Below are 20720 nucleotides of genomic sequence, written 5' to 3' on the forward strand. Positions count from 1 at the left end.
CCCGCCAATTGATAAATTGGGCCAGCCAAGCCAATCAGCTTATAGCTCTTTGTGCTGAAGAGCAAGTGTATAAGGTTGATTTATAGCTCAATTGGATATTGAAGCTTACAATCAACACCCTGAACAGTTATCCTTATGGATAACAAGTTTTACAAGCACTAAAGAGAGTGTACATTGAGATAGGCACCTCCTATATGTGCAACTCCCATAGCTTTCTAGCACTGAGCTGGAGAGCAAGTTGAACCCTGTAGCTTTCTGGCACCTGATCAGAGAGTGAGTGAAACGCCTGCTAAATGCATCTAGCAAGCAAATCAAGCACCTGGCAACACCAAAGCCATGGTGAACTGTACAGATGAACCAGAGCACTGAACTCCTGACCAGGAGGCTTCAATGCACCTTTCTACACTCCAAACTGAGCTTAGGTGGTCAGGTAGGCTCAGAGGCAACCCGCCAAATGATGAGCAGCAGTCTAGAGAGGAAAGTGAACTTCAAATATTGTGCAGAATGATGCTGCAGCAACAGAAGACAGTGCAACAGCTGGCACAGCAAATAAGCCTCTTGTCAGGCCAAGCAAGCACTGCAAACACGCCTGCAACAGTGCAGGAGAACCTGGAGCAAGAAAGCTTAACAAGAAGAAGAGGACTGAGAAATAGACTCTGAGGATGAACTAGAAGAATTTGTTGGCAACCTTATAGATACAAATATGCGAACCAGCAGAGCAATCACCCAATTCATGAAGATCATGAAGACTGTAAAGAAGCCTATGACCCTGGCTGGGGCCAGCAACTACCTAGCATGGAGCAAAGCCCTAAAGGTAGCTTGTCAAGTGGATACTGAGAAGATTATTCTGGAAAGACAAGAGACCTCACCACAGCCAGAGAACTTGAAGATTTCACAATACTGGAATGTTCAGAATAAATGGCTACATGGCCTAATCAACAGTACAATATCTGCACAAGCCAGAGAACACTTCAAGGAATTGGATAGCCTTAGTGCCTACAAACTCTGGGAAGCTGTAAGGACAGCCTTCCAAGAGAGACCTGAGTGCTCCCAGGCACTAGTTGATTATTCATCCAGTATATGTGGCCCTGTAGGAACCAAGGACTGCTATGCATTGGCACTACTGGAATGCCAACTAATTCCTGTTTACTGGGATGCGTGACAGATCAGCAATTAAGGCTGGGAAATGTGATCCATAAGAGATAAAGCTTGATGGTGCTGCAAGAAAATACAGAGAGCCAGAAGAGAGTCAACTGGACTCAAGAGCCCTTGTGGGAGGCAGACCATGCATACCCAGGAATATTTGATTCAAGCTTGTTGTGTGCGCAGTGGCAGCAGCAGTGGCAGTGGCAGCAGGAGAAGGAGAAGGAGAGGGTCCTGAAGAATACAAGGCAACAGAAGTGCTTTTTGGAGGGAGAATACTATTGTTGGAACTGCACTGCTATGCACAAGGCATACAAGCAGAGAACAAGATCAGTTTGTGGCTCTTGTGGTGTAACATGGTGTCAGTTTTCCATCTTTGAGGACTCAAGGCTTAAAAACCAATGAAACTTGTTTCTATGTTTGAGTATAATACACTGGACTCAGACTGTTGCTGGCCAGACAACTTGACAAGCTGTGGGTCATGCTCAATTGCAGCCTTCTGTTTGTCACTCAGTTCCTTTGGAACAGAAGGAAAACCACAGCATATATCTGGTGTTGATATTATTGTTGATTTCCTTCAGTAGAATCTTTTGTAATTAGCCACTCTACAGAAATAATGTTTTATAATAGTCAAAAAGAGGGTTTTGTTGAGCAAAATTGCTTTTTGTGCACATCTGGAGACACCCACAAAACAATTGAATAAGTGACAAATTTGTTGGCAAGAATTCCAGTTGATCTAATTGCCTTGAGCAAGAATCACCTCCAATAAAGTAATCATCTGTAATGAGAGAGGAATGAGTTAAGTGGTAGTGGGTAGATAGTAAATCCAAGCTGAGCTCACCTAGTCATGTGGCGGCACAAAGTCAAGAGGCTTAGGCAGCAACTATAGTGAGTCAAGAAATAATGTCATCATTGTGCTCAACATCTGACACTGGATTGTCAATCATGTGTCAACTGGCCACAGATATTCATGAAATCTTTTGATATTTTACAGATTTCTGTCCTTTCAGGAAGGAAAATTGTTCACCTGACCCCACCTTTCCTTGGTGGGATGTGTTGCTACCCAACTTTTGAAGAAGCCTGGCATTATTTATGATCATTTTATTGATTTCATGACATGCGTTGGAAATGCAGAAAATTTCACCATATTTTACTGCAGTGAGCCGGACCTAACAAAGACACCATCAAAGAAATGAATGCTAATAGAGAAAAAAGCAACCCCATAGTTAACTGTGGAACATGAAGTTTTGTCACCCTTCTAAATTTTGTCTATCTACTCTCACTCAAATCCTCCAATGGCTATGACTGGAAAGGGTCAAATAATCAATCTTGAAGAGACAGAGTCTTCAGTGGATGATGATCAACAGCTTGAGGAGAAAGTAGGAGAAATGGTAGGGCATTTTTGTGTGTGAAAAGAAAGGTCATCTTTGCTCATGATATCTAGTTACAGGAGGATGTCTTCTTGGAACCTGGGGAGGCAAACTTGAAAGACCCAGATTTTACAGTCTTGAATGTTGGCACAGTGCTTGTCAAAAGAGATGATGAAGCAGGAGCTATCTGGTTGCAGGATAAGATTGTACAAACAGGTCCCAACCAAAAACCTGGTCATGTCATCATTCTTGTGGAGTGCGGCCTGAGTTGCATGTTCCTTGGCAAACCATCAGTTTGATACTTCCTCTGATCTCACTCTTGAATCAAAAATATATCAACAAAATACATTACTCAGTTCAATGGAGAATGTTATTTTCGCGCGCATTTTGGTGAAGGGTTCCACTGTTAAATTGATTGATGGTAGGGGATCTCCATCCCATGGACATACCATTTCAAGCTTTTGGCAACTGCTCTGGTACTGTTGAAAGAAGGAAAGAAGATTCATTAATTTCAGCTCCACTATTGATTGCTGCAATGGGACCAGGTTAAGCAAGCTCTTAGCATCTTTCAGTTCTTGTACTGTTTTATTTTGTCAGTTTATTGCATTCAAGATAATGTTATCCTTAAGATTATCTAGTTCTATTCTGCAAAGCATACTTTCATGGCAGGGATGCTTCCTGGAGTGCTCTTTGACCAGTTCCAAATTGTGAAATTAGTTTCTTTGGTGCAGTCACTGCAATAAAGGTTTACATACTGCTTTTATGATGAGGCACCACAGCAGATGTCTGAAAGCCATCCATGATATTGCTCAATTCAGGACATTTCAGTGTGGGCGACTCCTGCTTAACTTGATCAAGAAGGACCACTCTCTTGGAGGCTTTAAGGCTCACTACCTTATGCTTTCTAAAGCATGCAGCACAAAGCAAAGCAATATCATAACCACAGTGATGCTGCATATCCTGTAAAAACTCTCAATAAACTATTTCATTGTGTTTTGTTTGTTCTGATTCTAGGATCCCAATGGTGGTCTCAGCATGGTGCTTAGCTCTTCCCTCAAGTCACCCTTGCACTTGGATTTGCTTAGCCAGTTCCTGAAGACATCTATGATAGTGGTGAATGTCACAATTCCTGTTCAATGGTTTTTTGAGCTCCTGATGCTCAAGCTTGACTTCAAGTGATGTAACTGCATGGTGGCATTGCAGAAGAAGGGACTCAAGTTCAGAGTTTGTCAAATCTGTAAAGCCACTTGTCCAAGAAAATACAGGATTCATCTCTGTATGAAATGATATGTAGGGAAATGCACTGCTTAGTGCTGGCTGAGCATTGGTGGACATTATCTTTAATTCTTTATCATTTATTCTTGTGAAAAATCTGGTAGATGGCAAGATTTTACAAGATTTTGCAGGGTTTCACAGGATTTTAAAACCAACCTCACATGCTTGTCATCCCCGCAAATTTTCAAAATTTTACAGGATTTAGCAGAATGAGGCAAAAATCACCTGGCATACTCTAATTGGCTCCAGACTCAGAATATCACCAGGAAGCATTTGTTTTGACTGTTACATTTCTAACAAGGAATTTGGTGATCTTGATAGCGTGACAATATAGGCCATGGGTTTTATTATGAGAATTGAAACTCTCCTGTGCTATTATGAGGTATCTTCATGCAAAGATGAATTAGATCTGCACAGTTATTGGACATGAGAATGCATACAGACACTCAGGCGAGCTTTCAAGTTGCGCACCCTTGATCCACCTCAGTTCAACAAGATCAAAATGGTCTCCTTCCCCTGTATCTGTATTGGTGGCCCAAGCAGAAACAGAAGCTAGATCATTCAGTGACTATCCACAGAATGGCATATAAGAAGGCATGATTTCCCCAAATCCTGAGGTGATAATGAACACATGTTTAAAACATAAAAAGCCCAAATAGCCAGTGCCCCAGACACTATTTGCAAACACCACTTTTCATTAACTATCACTATGCCCAAAGCAATGAACCCTGATCACAAGGCCACTGCTGCCCTAACTCCTCCAAACACCCCTACCACAAGAGCTCTAGAGCAGTATGTTACAAGGGAAGAGCTCAGGAGCCTTCTAATAGAGGTCCTTGAAATGAAGGGATCATCACCTGGTTCTAGTTCAGCAAGCAGGTCTACCATTTCTGAAAATGGCAACAAAAAGGATCAAGAGAAGGGAAGGGTTTGCACCTCCAAGATGAAATACAAAACTGTCAACAAAGTGTATGCTGAGACCCATATAATATATCAGACCTTACTTACAGAATACAGCTGGGACAAGAAGACATATAACTACAAGATAGTTGATTCACCCCCTGCTCAAGACATGAGTGAATTGGACAAATATGTATTCATTGTTCATAAACAGATTTGTAAGTAGCACACAATCCTAATTGTGATACTGCTGACATGATCCTTCAGATAATGAGACTGGTGTGATCACAACCTACATCAATATCAAGTCATCAGGTTTGCGAGACATTTTGAGAGCCATTCTAAAAGATATCAGGATGGCTGACCTTGGGATAGACAAACCTGTGGTATTGTTATGTGTACTTTCCCTAGGTTCTCCTAAGCTAATGACATGGTACAGGTCAAGCAGGACTTGTTGTATCATTTCCTCCCCAAGTTGAGAAAGTATTCCAGCCCCTGTGCCGCGCAAAATGACCAAGGTGATGAGGCCATGGCTCACTGAGACTTGCTGGTACAGCATCTCAAGGAGGTGTATAAGTCCATCTCAGAGCAACTTGCCTTATTCTTGAGTCAGCAGAAAATATCATTCAATCTCTTATGGATCTTTTTCAAATCAGGCACACTAGTCTATGTGACCTGTCCTTCAACTGATTTACCTCAATGCATTCAATACAGTTTCAGCAAGGAGAAAAAGTCAATGAAGGGGATTTGTTTTGAAATCCATGGTCACTATCTTGATTTTGATGGGGAGGTGTTTGGTGAATCTACCAAGACTTTGTCTATAGAGATTTTCTGAGGAGTGAGGCAAATCAAAAATCTCCCTGCATATCCCCTGGGATACCACCCAGACCCCGCAATCAAATCACGCCTGGTATCAAGCAGTTGGAAATTTGTCTCACTAATGGGCTGCTATCATTGCCAGTATCAGGGACACTTGTTTGTCTCTCAGAAGGACAGACTTGTGAAAATTCAAGTGAACAGTGGAATCATGGTTGATGCTGGGCTTTTTTGCAAGATGAACCCAAACTACACCAGGTTGGAGACCAAAAAGCCACATGTCACTGATTTGTTCAGTGAGGTTCTGGAAAGCAAAACCATCAACCACATCTAAAGCAATGGCATAGATTCTAGTGAGATGCACAACAATGATCTAGCTCTATGCAGTCCAACAGTGCTCGGCTTTTCCCTGAATGAGAAGCTTTGGGGTGGGCATTTATACCCCATGGGATATGTTGACATTAGACTAACTGCTGATCTAGGGGAATTTGCTGTGGAGAATATCAAGGAGATCAGATTCTCAAACAGCCCATTTGACATGTTAACCATCCCTGAAGACAAGAAAACAGTCATCAAATCTCTCATTGAGAGCTGTGTCTGTGTGACAAATACAGCACACTTTGATGACATTATCAAAGGCAAGGGACAAGGTGTCATCATACTTTTGCAGTATGTTTCTTTGCTTGTTGTAGCATATGAACCATGCTGATCATGAGATAGTGGCCTGCCAGAAGTGGGGAAGACACTTACAGCAGAAGCCATTGCAGAACAACTCAAACAGCCATTCTACTCAGTATGTTTTCATTACCTGAAAATAGTTGTCTGCTAACTATTTTTAGATCTCTTCTGGGGATTTAAGTGCAAATGCTGAGGAGCTTGAAGTCCAACTCACCCATACCTTTCACATTGCCAGTGACTGGGGGGCAGTCCTCTTACTAGATGAGGCTGATGTATACCTACAACAGCAACATGGTCTTCAGCTGGAATGGAACTGGCTTGTTGCTACATTTCTTCATACACTCAAATACTATAGCAGAATTTTCTTTCTCACCACAAATCTTTTCAGCAACTTTGATGCTGCTATTCTTGATCAAATCCACCTAAAGCTCTGATATGACAATTTAGATTTCACCACCTGTCAAGGTATTTTCAACCACTTTCTCAGTGAAGCAAAGGCGGATGTTGAGAAGAGTGAGCTTAGCATATTTGCTGAAATTAGTCTAAATGGTCATCAGGTAAGTATACAACATCAATTAGGACAGGGAACATGCTAACACATTGACTGAACCAGATCAAAAATGTTGTGAAGATTGCACATGAGGTTTCTGTAAATGGTGGTGCCAAGCTGTGTGCAACTCACATTCAAACAGCCCTGACAGCAATTGGGTATACTATCCCGATAAAGGGTGCTCTGCCATTTAATAATAGCCTGTATGATGAATAAGGACATTCCAATGGAAATAGCTGCTGATGTGGTGGCCAATGTAGAGGAGTGGGTAAATAAGGTAAGGAAGAAAGAGAGCAATTTAGGGAGAGAGAATTCATAAGTGCATGGTGTGTGGTCAGCAGTAGAAATTTGCTTGTCTTCCTGGGTGATGAGTTGAAAGTTCAAAGATTCTATTTTCAAGCCCTCTCTTTCTTCATGTTGGGATGTGTCTTTCAGCATTGCTGTCACCAGTTGGTGTGCAGACTTGATTCCTTAACTCAGATGCCACTTATGCTGTCTTGAAGATCTTGTCAACACATAACATCCCCCTCAGTTGTGTGTCTTTGGAGACTCATGAAAGTCTAGCAGTGCTTCCTTGACTGCTGATGGAACCAAGGGAATGGATGTAGACCAATTATCTTCAGTTGACAGGATGAAGGGAGTAGGCCTATTGTCTCCAGTTGGCAGGAAGGCAGTGAACTTATGCCTATTATCTTCAGTCAATGGCCTATTATCTCCAGTTGATAGCTCAAAGGGAATGGATGTATGCTTGTTATCTCCTGTTGACAGGGCCAAGGGAATGGACATAGGCCCATTATCTTCAGTTGACAACAAATCTGTTCAATTAGCTTCAAGTATCCATCCATCAATTTCTTATTGAAAGTTACTATACTATTCTTTTCTTGTTGAAAGATTCTCCCAAAGTTCTTGTCAGACATTCTCTCAAATGAATCAATTGGGAATTGATACCAGCTGTCAAAGGTATCTCTTGTTCTACCTTCCAGGTAAAACTCTATATCATCTTCTTTAATCCTGTAGTTGGTGGGGCTATACCAATTTCCTTGTTTAGTAACCATAGAGATGCTATGGAGCATGCGCAAGGCCTTCCATGTATATAAGATAGACAACATTGAATGGTGGCCACATGCTCCTGTATTGCTCTGGTCTTGAATGGATTGTCAGGAATTTTCAACATTTTGAGCTGGTAGACTAGCTCATGTGCTTCATAACATCACTTTGATGGATCTTTGAGATAGGGCCAATAGTTGTCTCTGGCTGCCTTGGGAATTTCAACCATAGGAGCCAAACAGGTAGGGAGAGTCTATTGATAATTAGTAACTGTATGCAGTCTTGAATATTGGCATCTCAACTGTCTGGTTTCCATCCGGGCCTCTTTGCACTCTGGGGTCCATCCTGGTCTGGCCTTGGAGGTTGATTCCTCCACTGCCTTGGTGATTGCATCCACCATGGTCTCCACCCTAGCATCTATATCTCCAGGTGACTCCAGTGGGCTTGTTTCTGGCAGGAGCTGCTAAAGTTACTTGTAGAGAAGTTTCTTATCAGTTTTCTCCCATTGCCATCTCTCTGGGGTTGTTCTTCCAGTGTTATCTATAGTGAGAAGCATCTCTATCAGTAGGTGATCTGAATCATGATCTAGCCTGTAGGTCACACAGCATCTAATAAGGGCATCTTGAATTGCCATGGCCAAGTCAATTGTTGTTTCCGCTCTTTTGGTCTGGTATGTGATGGTTGCTAGTTGGAAAAGCAGACCTAGTTTATATTTGTTCAGTAGGAGAAGCAGTTTCTCTGATTCTGGGTCCTCCTTGCATATGTTTGCCCCTCTCCAGTATGGGTGGTGTAGGTTAAAATCCTCTACTATGATCTTCTCCTTGCCCTGGTGTTGTAGCATGGCCTGTTGTAGAGTTGTGATTGCACTGTTTGTTGGCTCCAAGTTGGGAATTGGATTGTAGACATTGTGTATGCATACAACCTCTTCTCTAGCCCTCATTCTGAGCTAGTGTTGAGAGATCTAGGGAGGATACTGTCCAGTGGCAGCTGGGGATTTGCCTGTTAATGAAAAAGCATACTCTTGTCTTTCTATCATCCATGTAGGCCAGTTCAAAGTATTGAGGGATAGGGTTGTGAGTTGTGTTCCTGAAGGGGTTTCTCCATAGTTTCTGGATGGCCACAATGTTGTATTTGGTAATTATTTTGTCTCTCAGAAGGCTTGCCATGACCTTGTCTTTAGATTTCATGACATTGTACTCTGTACTGTAGGTTAATTACTGTATTAGTGTCTCTTGCTGCAAGTGGCTAGTGTGAATGTTGACTTGAGGGGCTATGGCTCCTCTCTTTCTGGGTCCCTTTTTGTGGTGATGTGGATCTTCATGACCAGTATATTGTCCACCATCATCCTTTGCTGTTTGTGGTGGAGTTGTGTAATCTGTACTGAGACTGGCTCGGGTTTAGGCTAGGGGTAGGTGTGTCTTCCAGATCTATGATGTCTGATTGTTGAGCTGCTGTAGAGCCATTGCTCTGAGATTCTGGTGGGTATAACTGGTTTGTGGTCATTGCCTGATGGGTCTCTGAGCCATCAGGTTCATGGTAGAAGACTGGCCTGGTACTCCTGGCCTGTTTCACTTGTGCCAGCTGGCATTACTCCATGCCACATGCTGCTCTTTGCAGAGAGCGCACTTTGGGGGTGGCTTGGGGCCTGATTCTTTATTCATGCATGCTCTCATGTAGTGCCTATGTAGCTGTATTCCTGGCATCAGAAGCACTGTTTGGCTGCCAAGCTACCTTTATTAGCAGGGTCAAGGATGTGTTGACAGATGGTGCCTATCTGTGTGCTCCAGTGTGTCCCTTGAAAGGTACAGCCTTGAATCTCTTTGAAGATCTTTCCTTACACTATGTGTCAGTTCAGGGCTTTCTACAAGATCACATGACTCTGACAGGGGAAGTGTTGAATGAATGTGGAGACAGAGGCCTATACCATTTAAATCTCAAACTTTCAAAGGGCCTACAAGGCTACTAACCATAAGCAGAAGCTATAGGAACCACAGAATATGAACTCAATAGATGTGTGCTCTTGCTGTCTTATTGTAAGAGAATCATGAGAAGCAAGATGAAAACTGATGGAGGACTTGTATGCTTGTCATTCACTAAGCTATCTAAAGGGGAATCTCGGCTAATCTATGTGGGTCACATGAGTGAAGTGCTAGTTGGACTATCTAACACCCCCCTATGCAACAAGCTCCAGCAGTGAGCAAGAGCCACAAAGATTCAAAGCTTCCAAATCTCTCAAATCCATGATAAAAATTAATTACAAAATCCAGATTTATTTCTTCTTTAGGCTTAGCTCCATTCACTACAATACAGTATTTTTGCTGGCTTCACAGATAAACCTCCATATTTTGCTGTATTAGCCTGTCACCCCTATTGCACTCATGAATTGAGTGTAGGGATCCATTGCAAGAGTCTTCATAAGTCTGTCAGCTTTATTTGCATTGCTTCTAACATACTTGATCAAGATTTCATTCTTTTGCACCCAGTGTCTTAGCATATAGTGCTGAATCTCAATATGGCATGCTTTTCACATTATAGCTTCAGCTTTGGCTAAGTCAACAGCTCTCTTGTTGTCAACACTTAATTTTGAGCTCCTTAGCCTTGCTGAGCCTTCACTAATTACCCTGGTGTCTATCAACAGGTTGTTGATCTAAACCAGTTCACAAGCAGCTTTGCTAGCTGCCAAGTACTCTGCTTTGGTTGTAGATTTTGAGATTGATGTCTGGTGCTGTGATCTCTACAAGATTGGAGCTCTGTTCATGGTAATAATATAGCTGCTGGTGGATTTGTATGCAGGGTCGGCTCCAGCCCAGTCAGAATCTGAACTGGCTGCTGGTTTCAAGTCTTCAGGATCCATATCCCTTTTGAAGACTATTTCTTTTGATTTTGTGCTCTTGAGGTAGTGTAGGATCTGCTTGAATGCCGCCCAGCTCTCCCTATTGGGCCTGCTGTTGAATCTCGCCAGATAATTGACTGCAAATGCAATATGTTCGCTCAGTAGATCCTCAATATACTGTTCCTGGTTCACAAAAAAGTCTCTATTTGGCTGCTTTTGAACCCGCATGTCTAGATAATGGCCTTGCTCTGTAACCTCCCTGATCTTGAAGTGTTCCTGAAGCTTCTTGATGAGCCATTCTATGTCAGCTTTGTTGGGTCCCATTATACAGCAGTTGTTGATGTGTAGGGTTAGATAGATTTGTTTCCTCTTGTGGTAGAGTAAGCCTGTGTTGTATGGAGAAATCTGGAATTCTAGAGATTTCAGATAGTCAGTAGCTGCTTGATACCAGAGCCTAGCAGCTTGCTTCAACCTGTAGAGTCCCTGGTGTAAGAGTTCTACTAGATTACCCCGCCTGTGCTTGAATCCAGTGGGTAGTTGAATGTATACATGTTTGTCCTCTGAAAGAGTGCCATTTAGGAAGGCTGTCATGAAGTCAAAGACTCTGACCTTCCAGTTCTTGGCTGTTGAGATAGCAAAGAAGACTCTTGTTGTAGGTCCACTAACAACTGCTGTATAGATTTTCTTGTAGTGAACATCTTCTTGCTGTTTGAATCTGTGTACAACCCAACAGGCTTTGAATTGTACTGTGCCACCTGTATTGTTGAGCTTTCTATTGAATACCCATTTGCCAGAGAGGATCTGCATTTTGAGTTTCTTCTTAACTAGAATTCAGGTGCCTTTCTCTTATAGTTTGGAGACTTCAACATCTAGAGCCTTCTTCCAATAAAGCCATTCTTTGGAGTGTTTGGCTTTGATGATAGATTTTGGTATGTCTGTATGTGTGCTGAGTACTGGAAGCTCAGCTCCATTTGTCTCTTCTTCTTCTGTTGCATCTGAGAGGATTTCTTGCTCTTCATCCAGATATATGAGCTCTAAAGCCTCTAATTTGCTGTCCACAAGTTTCTTTATGATTTCTGGCTTCTCTTTTGCAAGGTAAGCTAGTAGCTTGTGTTGCCAGCTGTTCAATAGATCTATGTAATTGTACTTCTCCAGGAGTTCAATGTATTTGGCTTTGATTAGTGAATTTGTAGGGATTTGATCCAATTTCTTGTTAAATATAACATCTTGTGAGATCATTATACTGTTTGTTTCTGGGTCTCAAAGCCTGTAGGTGTGCATGCCATGATATCCTACAAATTTGACCTTCTTGAACCTAGATTAGAGCTTTGAGAATTCATTCAAAATCTTCATGTAGGTGTTACATCCTCATCTATAGACTCATCTGCAATGGAGTTGGTGACCTGTCCAGACTTCAAACAGTGTCAATGGCTTTGTGTTCTTGCATCTGTATAGAGGCACTGAGGTAGGTGATAGATTCATCATCATGAAGACTGTAGTGAGAGCTTCACCCCATAACTTATTAGAAAGTCCTGAGTCTATAAGTATGCTTCTTGTGTGCTCATAAAGAAGTTGTATTTCTTGTTTACTTGTTCCATCATGTTGAGATGTATATGAGCATGTAATCTCCTGTTGTATACTCTTGCTTCTGTAGAATTCAGCCAGTTGTTGGCTCATTAATTTGGGAGCTCCATTGGACAGTATAGTGCCAATCTTTCATTCAGTAGATGCTTTAATTATGTTGATCCAGTTCTTCAGAGTTTCTGGAGCTTCTATCTGCTTCTTCAGGAGGTAGATTCACCTGTATTGTGTGGCATTGTCTGTTATAAGTAGGAAATACTTCACTCTGCCATAGCTTGGAGGATTGGAGTCTGTGAATAGGGTATGACTGCCACCTGCAATATCAATAAAAATTTTAGCTCCAGGCTTTATAGAGTGTGTTCTAGATTTGAATGGATTGTGAGCTTGCTTAGCTTTAGTACAGGTTTCACAGAACTCTAGCTTCTTTACTCCCTTTATTTGCATTGCCATTCTCAGATCTCTAGCTAAAATAGCTATATTGTGGGTGTTCAGATGCCTCCAGTGTTTGTGCCAATTGGCCATTGTATTCTCCTTGATTTCTGGTGTCTTTGCCAGGTGATTTGGTGCCAAAAGTGTGTCATCTTTATTCTCTAGAGTTGCTGTTACATAGCAGGGCTCTAGAAGTTTTGTAGGTACTGGAAACACATATGCCAGTAAGTTGTTTATTCTAGATGTTTGTAGAACTAGAATGTCATTCTTATTAAGCATGGCTTTGAAGCTCTGCATTTTATCTGCTGATTCTAGTAGGAAGATGTGTTCTCTGTTGACATAGAGCTGTTCCACTGTAAAGCTGTCTTGTATAAGCTTTCCAAAGCTTATGAGGTTAACCTGGAGGTCAGGCATGATTCTAATCTCCCCAATACTCAATTCACTATTGTTGGTTTGGATACTAGCCATGCTGAATCCTCTGGTGACTGATTTCAAACTGTTTGCTATAAGCAGTTGTGTTGCATAGCTCTTTAGGTCCATTTGAACTAGATCTGTACATGAGGTCATGTGGGATCTAGCTCCAGAGTCAAGAATTCATCTGTTTGTGGATTTGTGGGCTTCTCTTGTAGAAAAGGCTGCTCTGTGAACTGAATAAATCTTGTCTGTTGCAACTGTTGTTGCTTTCTTGCTTTTGTCTTTAGAGTCTTTCTTAGACTTGTTAGGCTTTATATTCTTGTTAGATCTGCAGAATTTAGCTAAGTGGCCAGGTTTGCCACAGGTATAGCAGTTCCAGTTTTGCAGTGAGCCCTTCTCTGGATTGAATTTGGAGTTTGCATTCTTATAAGATCTTTGGGGATCTGAGCTTGTTATTGCATTTGTATTTGGCCTTGTAGATCTGCTGTCTTTCTTCTGGTCTTTCTTGAGGATTTGGTGGAGAATATTCTTCAATAGGCCTTCCAAATTCTTCTCTGGTAGATTTGTTCTGCTCTGGCATGCCATATCAAATTGATTCTGTATGAACTCTCTCCATTAAGATGTAATGTTCATCTTCAAAATATTGTGTAGGGTGTGGTCCAGTTGTTTGAACTCTAATCTCTCAAATTCTTTTCAGATTGCTAGAAATCTCTCTATATAATTTTTTTCTGAGCCAGTGGACTGTGGTGTCATTCTCACTAACTCTGTCAATAGGCTTTCCTGCTGTATCTCAGATTTTTCTTGGAAGGCTGTTCTTACAGCTTTCCAGAGTTTGTAAGCACTAAGACTATCTGATTTCTTGAAGTATTCTCTAGCTTGTACAGATATTGTACTGTTGATTAGACTGTGTAGCTATTTATTCTGAATGTTCCAGTATTATGAAATCTTTGAGTTCTCTGACCATGATGAGATCTCTTGTCTTTCCAGGATAATCTTCTTGGTATCTACTTGATGAGCTATCTTTAGAATGGCTTTGCTCTATGCTAGGTAGTTGCTGGCTCTAGCCAGGGTCATAGACTTCTTTACTGTTTTTGAGATCTTCATGAATTGGGTGATTGCTCTGCCAGTCCACATATTTGTGTCTATAAGGTTGCTGACATATTCTTCTAGTTTGTTCTCAGAGTCTATCTCTTGATTCTCTTCTTGTTGAGCTTCTTGCTCCAGGTTCTCCTGCACTGTTGCAGGTGTGTTTGCAGGGCTTTCTTGGTCTGACAAGAGACTTATTTGCTGTGCCAGCTGTTGTACTGTCTTCTATTGTTGCAGCATCATTCTGTATAATATTTGAAGTTCACTCTCCTCTCTAGGCTTCTGCTTGTCATTTGGCCAGTCATCTCTGAGCCTACTTAACTATCTAAGCTTGATTTAGGGTGTAGAAAGATTTATCAGAGCCTTCTGGTTGGGGGTTTGGTGCTCTGGTTCATCTGTACAGTTCACCATGGCTTTGATGTTGCCAGATGCTTGATTTGCTTGCTAGATGTGTTTAGCAGATGTTTTGCTCACTCTCTGGTTAGGTGTCAGAAAGCTACAGGGTTCAACTTGCTCTCCAGCTCAGTGCCAGAAAGCTACAGGAGTTTGCATGTATAGAAGGTGTTCACTTTGATGTATGCCCTCTTTAGTGCTTGTAAAACCTTGTTATCCACAAGAATAACTGTTCAGAGTGTTAATTGTAAGCTTCAATATCTAATTAAGCTGTAAATCAATCTTATATGCTTGCTCTTCAGTGCAAAGAGCTATAACCTGATGGAGGACTTGTATGCTTGTCATTCACTAAGCTACCTAAAGAGAAATCTCAGCTAATCTATGTAGGTCACATGAGCAAGGTCCTAGTTGGACTACCTAACAAAAACTCTGCATCAGATCAAAGAGAATCCGAGCTACTAGTCTGGAGACTAACTACATAGAGACTAGTGTCTTGATACAAACCCACAGCATTAAAGAATCCACTGAGACAGGCTGTATTAGAAATGAAATTGGGCAACCCAAAACATTGTATTTATAATAGCTGCCTATCATTAAACATATTAAGTTGATAATAATTCCACCTGAACCATATCACACAACACAATAACCATTGAATTCAAAATTCCCTAGTATTATGTTTCAGATGCTTGCATGGGCTGTATAGTGGCCCTGGTTAGAAACTTCCTGTGTCCATCTAATGAGGTAGGACCTGTTTTAATCAGAAAAATAATCTGGCAACTGATGAGGTGTCAGCTTGAGTCTAAAATACTATTAAAGAATCATTTACCTCCCAGATCAACTAAAGCCCCTCTCTCTTATCAACAAAGTAAGCTGCTCTTTTGAATAGTGCAGAGGTTTCTGCATAGGTTTCAAGTCTCAAGTCATAGTCAGTAAGCATGAATTTTCTTTCTTCATCAAAAGATATCCATCTATCCAACTTTGAGTTGAATAGTTAGCATAAATTTTCACAATGCTGCCATTGACCTACTTACAGATGCAAGATGATAGCTGAGCCATAGACATCTTTCAGTTCTAAATGCCATGACACTAGAAAGTTCCAAATACTGTTGATTACAGCTCACAAGAGATAGATAATCAAAGAAGTTAGAAGAATAGTAGAGTTGGCTCCAGCTCAAACCATGTATAAAGAAATTGTCTGGAAGATAGTGGCTCATTCCATTTCCTGTTATAGAGAAATCCTCACTTCTCAGATAAGATATATTTAACCCCTCTGTACTTAGTGCATTCAGAAAGATAACTAAGGCCTGTCATGATACTTATGATTTAATATAAGCTATAGCTTCAGGAACCAATGATAGAGATCAAAGAAAAGCTAAGAAAACATGTACATGAGAAAGAACATTTTTGTTGTCAATGTACTTGAGAGCCAATGCAAGAATGTGAAATGCAAAACATGAAGTATAGAAAATGATCTCAGTGGAGTCTTTAAAATTAGAGTTAATAAGATGGAGAGTCAGATAGAAAACAGAAAGAGACTGATACAAATATTTAACATTAGATATGTTGATAGAGAATTAGATTGCATCTGATAACAGTTTGCTGATAAGAGAACAAGCATCAAACTCAAGAACAGAAGCAAAGTTAATAAAAGTAATATAGACTTCTTGTTTTATTCATTTGAATTTTGGAGTTTTCAAGCAAGATATAATCTCAAGTGCATACTTGAGAAAGAAGGGTATTGACTCCCTGTTAAAAAGAATTAAATGAGCTCTCATAAAAAGTAATATTATAGAGAAGTAGTGATCCAGTTTCTCAAAGTCCAAAAAAGGGTTTAAAGATAAAAGAATTGATTCTTTGGTGTTTGAAAATGACTCAATACAGATCAGGGATTTGGAGAAAAAGAACAACTGAAGAAGAATATTAGATTTGGCAAGAACAGCAAGATGATGCTGGATTTTCCTAACTTGAGAAGACTTATCAGCAGCTTTATTATATCAATATCTTGCCATTCCAGCCCAAACCTCTCTATAAAGATCTGATTTTTCCACAATCATTCTGTAGTGGGCCAGATTCTCTAAGCACCCAATTCATGTATTATTCAGATTTGAAGCAGCTTTACAAAGGGAAATTATTATTAAAGAGACATTATCTATAAATGTATGAAGGTGATTTAATGTTTTGAGCAGCCTGTACTGTAGATAATTCAGAAAGTAATGAATTTCATGTCTCTACATTCTTGCAGGCATGCTGTAATGATTAGCTAATTCACAAATGATAGAGAGAGCTGAAGAATATTGAGACTCTAAAAAGAATCTTTAGTGATATTTTAGAAGACTTATATGCATGTCTTTATATGTCTTTCAATTCTTATTTTCTGTTGGATTATTGGTGAGTTGATGGTTAATTTTCATACATGTTTGCTCTGCAAGAGCAAGATTCCAGTAAGTATTTTGCATCCAGATAATAATCTTATTAACATTGCTATTTGGCTGTAAGCTTGGGGCAGATTCTTGTTGGCTTTTTTCTAGAGAAGACTGATTCTGAAATGAGAATGATAATCTGATGCAGTTCAGCTAACAGATTTTGCTTTACATGAAGCATACTTACCTGGTAATCAACTTTCATTCATCATCTGGCTTCTTGATAAATATTTCCAAACTTACAGTCTGTTTTGCAGGGGAAGAATCCATAATAACTAGTTCTTGAGAAGAAGTTTTGACAATGAGATGGAGTGACTTGTTTGAATAAACAATAGAGATTGCAGAAAGAGTATTTAAAGCTAGTGTATCCATATATCTCTTGCAAACCACAAAAAAAGGTGACTATTCAATCAAGATGTCTTAAAAAAAAGAAAATGGCTTGGAAAAGCAGTATAGATATCTGTAAGACAACCAAATTATCTCAAGAATCACTAATAGCAACTTGAACTATCATATATTGATAATTATTTTAGCTCAATGAGTCTTTTTCAGTCTTCTCACTAGCTGTCATGTTGATCTTGGGTCAGAAACAAGAGCAAGTCTATGGCATACCATTAATTAACAGGCTAAGAATGTTGGTGAAACTTATATACCATATAAAATCTTTTTTAACTGCAGAGCAACACTTTCTTCTCTGCTAGCTGGATCTGATTAGTCTGTACAGGTTCAGTGTTATCTTATAGATTCTTGTAGATGGACTTAGCAGCTCCAAATAGATACTGATGCTGGAGGGCTTTGCCTGCCAAATTAACATATAAGATACATCAATCCAAATGTATTCTCTGGCACAATATCAGTCTGCTTGTTGACTAACATGCCTGTAGGTTCTGGAACTCTGCAACTATATAGTTTCCCATTGAACTTTTCTTTGTTGGATATGCAAGACTTGCTTTAATGATAGCCCACTTTCCAACAAATCCCATGCTAATTAATGGTAGTAATAAAAGAGAAATTAGACAGCAAAAAAAGAGCTCTAGGGGGCAGAATCTACACAATGAACATAACATGACAACAGACTCAGATCATTATTAGAATCAATGAGATCTCCAAAGCACTAATCTGAAAAGGAATAGTTATGTTATATACATTTACAAAAGGCACAGGGCATGAGAGAAAATTTGTGAGACTCTAAATGGGCTGGATGAATGAACAGTTGAACACAGTATTGGTGAGACAGAACATTGGTAGGTTCTGTATATTCTTTCTTGCCATCAGTGTCAACATCACTTGTAATCAAATCTTTCACATGGTGGAAGATTACTAGCTGCTATACTCCATACTTTCAAGTGACAAGATTTCTGGCTCCCGGGCCATAATTGCAATTGCAATAATTGAAGACAGGATTATTGTGCAGCTGCTCCAGCACTGTGGGCAGTGGCCAGAACCAAAATCTGTTCTAGTTATGGATAACATATCATTTCACCACTTGGCCAGAATAAAGCAGATGTGCTCTGATGCTGGGGTGAAACTACTATACTTACCACCCTATTTATCAAGTCTAAATCCAATAGAGAAATTCTTTGCTGAGTTGAAGGCTTACATCAAGAAGAATTGGTCTCTATATGAGAAGTACCCTAGTCAGTGTTTTGGTGTTTTCCTCCAACAATGTGTTGATGTTGTGGGTGTGGAAAAAAAAAGTGCACAAGGCCATTTTTGAAATGCTGGTTTATCAGTTGAGTCATGTGGTTTGCAATAGAGTGCTTTCCAACCTTTCTTTCCCTGCAAAAAATTGTATCAGATACAGCACATATTCATTCTTCTTACAACCACACTGTTATAGACAAATTAGAAAATGCTGAGCATGATTGAAGTGAAATTGTAATAGAGCATGTTGAACTAGTTTCTTTATCTAAGCTGATTCATGAAATTATCTGCCTTTCTGTAATCAAGTAGAAGCTCACATTTCAAACAAAACAGGCTTGTTTGTAGATCCACACCTGTGAACCTCAGTTGATTCAAATAAGATTAGAAATTTAGGCTACATGTAAAGGATAAGGTTGTCCATCACTGCTGAGAGCTAGTACACCTCCCCCTTCCCTGGTGGGGGGTCAACTCAGAGCCTTTTGAATCAGATCACTCTCATTGGTTGGTGTAAGTTGTGAGATTATCAAGCAGAGTATAATGTGAATGAGAAGCTCCATCTTATCTCTCTCATCAACTTGGAACAGCCCAAACTCCTGAATTCAAAGAAAGTGTTTTTTCCCCCTTTGAGAAACAACAGGTACATCACCAGGGCTAAAAATATAGTCAAGGTACTCTTTGTTGTAAGTCCCAATGCGATTGTGAAAGGACAGGAAATCCTGTGCAATCATGAAAGTATGGTAGCTTCTGGGGTTCCTCAGCTACACAGAAGATATTAGCCATCAAAGCTTCTGTTGAGAAAAGAGAGAGGGAGAGGAAATTCACCAATTGATCATTTTTGTGTCATTTTCAGATATATGCAACATGCTCCATTGACTGCTGTCCCATGACAGGAACACCTTGGCCAGATTCATGATGGGCATGCTTGGCTTCAAATATTATCATTTCAGGAAGATTTTTATCTGGAGGCAGGCTAAAGGAGATGCTCCTGTCTATGTGTGCTCGGAACTGTATATGATTTGAAGTGGTTGGACCATTTAGAAGTGGGCCAAATTGATAGGTTGTCTCAAAGGCATTAGCCATGCAGACAGTCTGGTAAGCAAGGGGCTGTAAGAGGCATGCTAAACCCCCTAGAAGATTGACCATAAAATCAACCACCAGAGTCTCAGTACAAGTCCATGGGTCTGGGATTTCATCTGAAATTTTGTCCAAGATTTCTTCTGGAAGTTCAATGTTAGGCAGAATAGAAGGCTTGCTTGGAGCTGGATGGTCATCTATGGCATCAAAGTCTCCTAGATGCAAGCACTTAGGGTGCCTGGGGGTTGGAGAATCAGGCATTTGGCCTGATGAACTTTGAGAAGCATTGTAATGTCCCTTTTTTTTTTGTGTGTAAGTTATAGGGAGAGACTTTTCTCTTGGGGTAGTATGCAGTTCTTTGTCCAGAATTTGCCTTTTTAAACTAACAAGCATTGAGAAAGGGCCTAGTCCATCTGCAAGTGTGCATAATTATTTGTGAGGTGTCTTTGTTTGGGAGCAGATGACATCAAACAGAGTGTCTAACTTGTTGAGTCTGAGAAGTTTCCTATTGATAAGCTTTGTGGCCTGGGCAACATGTTCTTCACTGAAGTATGATCCTGTCCTGAGAATATATGGTAATGCATCCCCAACAGCCATCACTTCTGGCTAAATGCATTGGACAGTGAGGAAGGCTTCTTTAGATACAGTTGACACAGAGAAAGAACCTTATCCAGAGAAATAAAGTCAGGGAATACTGCCAACTTCTGTTGAAATACTGAGTGGCCTACCATAGAAGCACAAGTCTTGGAGTTTGGCATCCATCAAGCTATACATTGTGACCATTTCAAGCCACTCCTGCTTGATGGATGGGATCTTATCCAGGCCATCAACTGCCTTCCACCTCCATCTAGGAAGCTCTGCCATTTTGAAGAATAGACGCGTGAGTGGTTGGTTATGGTTTGAAGGATCCACAGTCACAAAGACTAGCAAGCTTTTTCAATCCTGCTTATGCTTCACAAGAAAAAGTACTTACTGATATAGAATCCAATGCCAGAGTGTGCACAGTCAAAAAAAAAAAGGTGAAAAGTCACAAGACAATAAAAAGTGATACAGTACAGAGTACT

The 20720-nt window shown here is 40.4% G+C and overlaps 4 protein-coding genes across 4 annotated transcripts; 3 read left to right on the forward strand and 1 right to left on the reverse strand.

The window, feature by feature from the left end:
• Positions 1-733: 733 nt before the first annotated feature.
• On the forward strand, positions 734-1139 carry CIMG_13229 (uncharacterized protein; the record flags this gene model as incomplete). The annotated part of the gene is made up of 2 exons (XM_001241199.2): positions 734-1015; positions 1095-1139. The coding sequence occupies 2 exons, from the start codon at positions 734-736 to the stop codon at positions 1137-1139; spliced, it is 327 nt and encodes a 108-aa protein (XP_001241200.2).
• Positions 1140-2438: 1299 nt separating this feature from the next.
• On the forward strand, positions 2439-2812 carry CIMG_13230 (uncharacterized protein; the record flags this gene model as incomplete). The annotated part of the gene is made up of 2 exons (XM_004444992.1): positions 2439-2534; positions 2594-2812. 2 exons carry the CDS (start codon positions 2439-2441, stop codon positions 2810-2812), a joined length of 315 nt encoding a protein of 104 aa, XP_004445049.1.
• Positions 2813-4497: 1685 nt separating this feature from the next.
• Positions 4498-6948, forward strand: CIMG_08361 (uncharacterized protein; the record flags this gene model as incomplete). The annotated part of the gene is made up of 8 exons (XM_001241197.2): positions 4498-4906; positions 4956-5074; positions 5128-5206; positions 5987-6173; positions 6225-6297; positions 6344-6476; positions 6630-6739; positions 6796-6948. 8 exons carry the CDS (start codon positions 4498-4500, stop codon positions 6946-6948), a joined length of 1263 nt encoding a protein of 420 aa, XP_001241198.2.
• A 12480-nt stretch (positions 6949-19428) lies between these two features.
• On the reverse strand, positions 19429-20520 carry CIMG_13231 (uncharacterized protein; the record flags this gene model as incomplete). The annotated part of the gene is made up of 2 exons (XM_001241192.2): positions 19429-19871; positions 20385-20520. The coding sequence occupies 2 exons, from the start codon at positions 20518-20520 to the stop codon at positions 19429-19431; spliced, it is 579 nt and encodes a 192-aa protein (XP_001241193.2).
• Between the last annotated feature and the right edge of the window lie 200 nt (positions 20521-20720).

This window comes from Coccidioides immitis (assembly GCF_000149335.2).
Source record: "Coccidioides immitis RS genomic scaffold supercont3.3, whole genome shotgun sequence".
Lineage (NCBI taxonomy): Eukaryota > Fungi > Ascomycota > Eurotiomycetes > Onygenales > Onygenaceae > Coccidioides > Coccidioides immitis.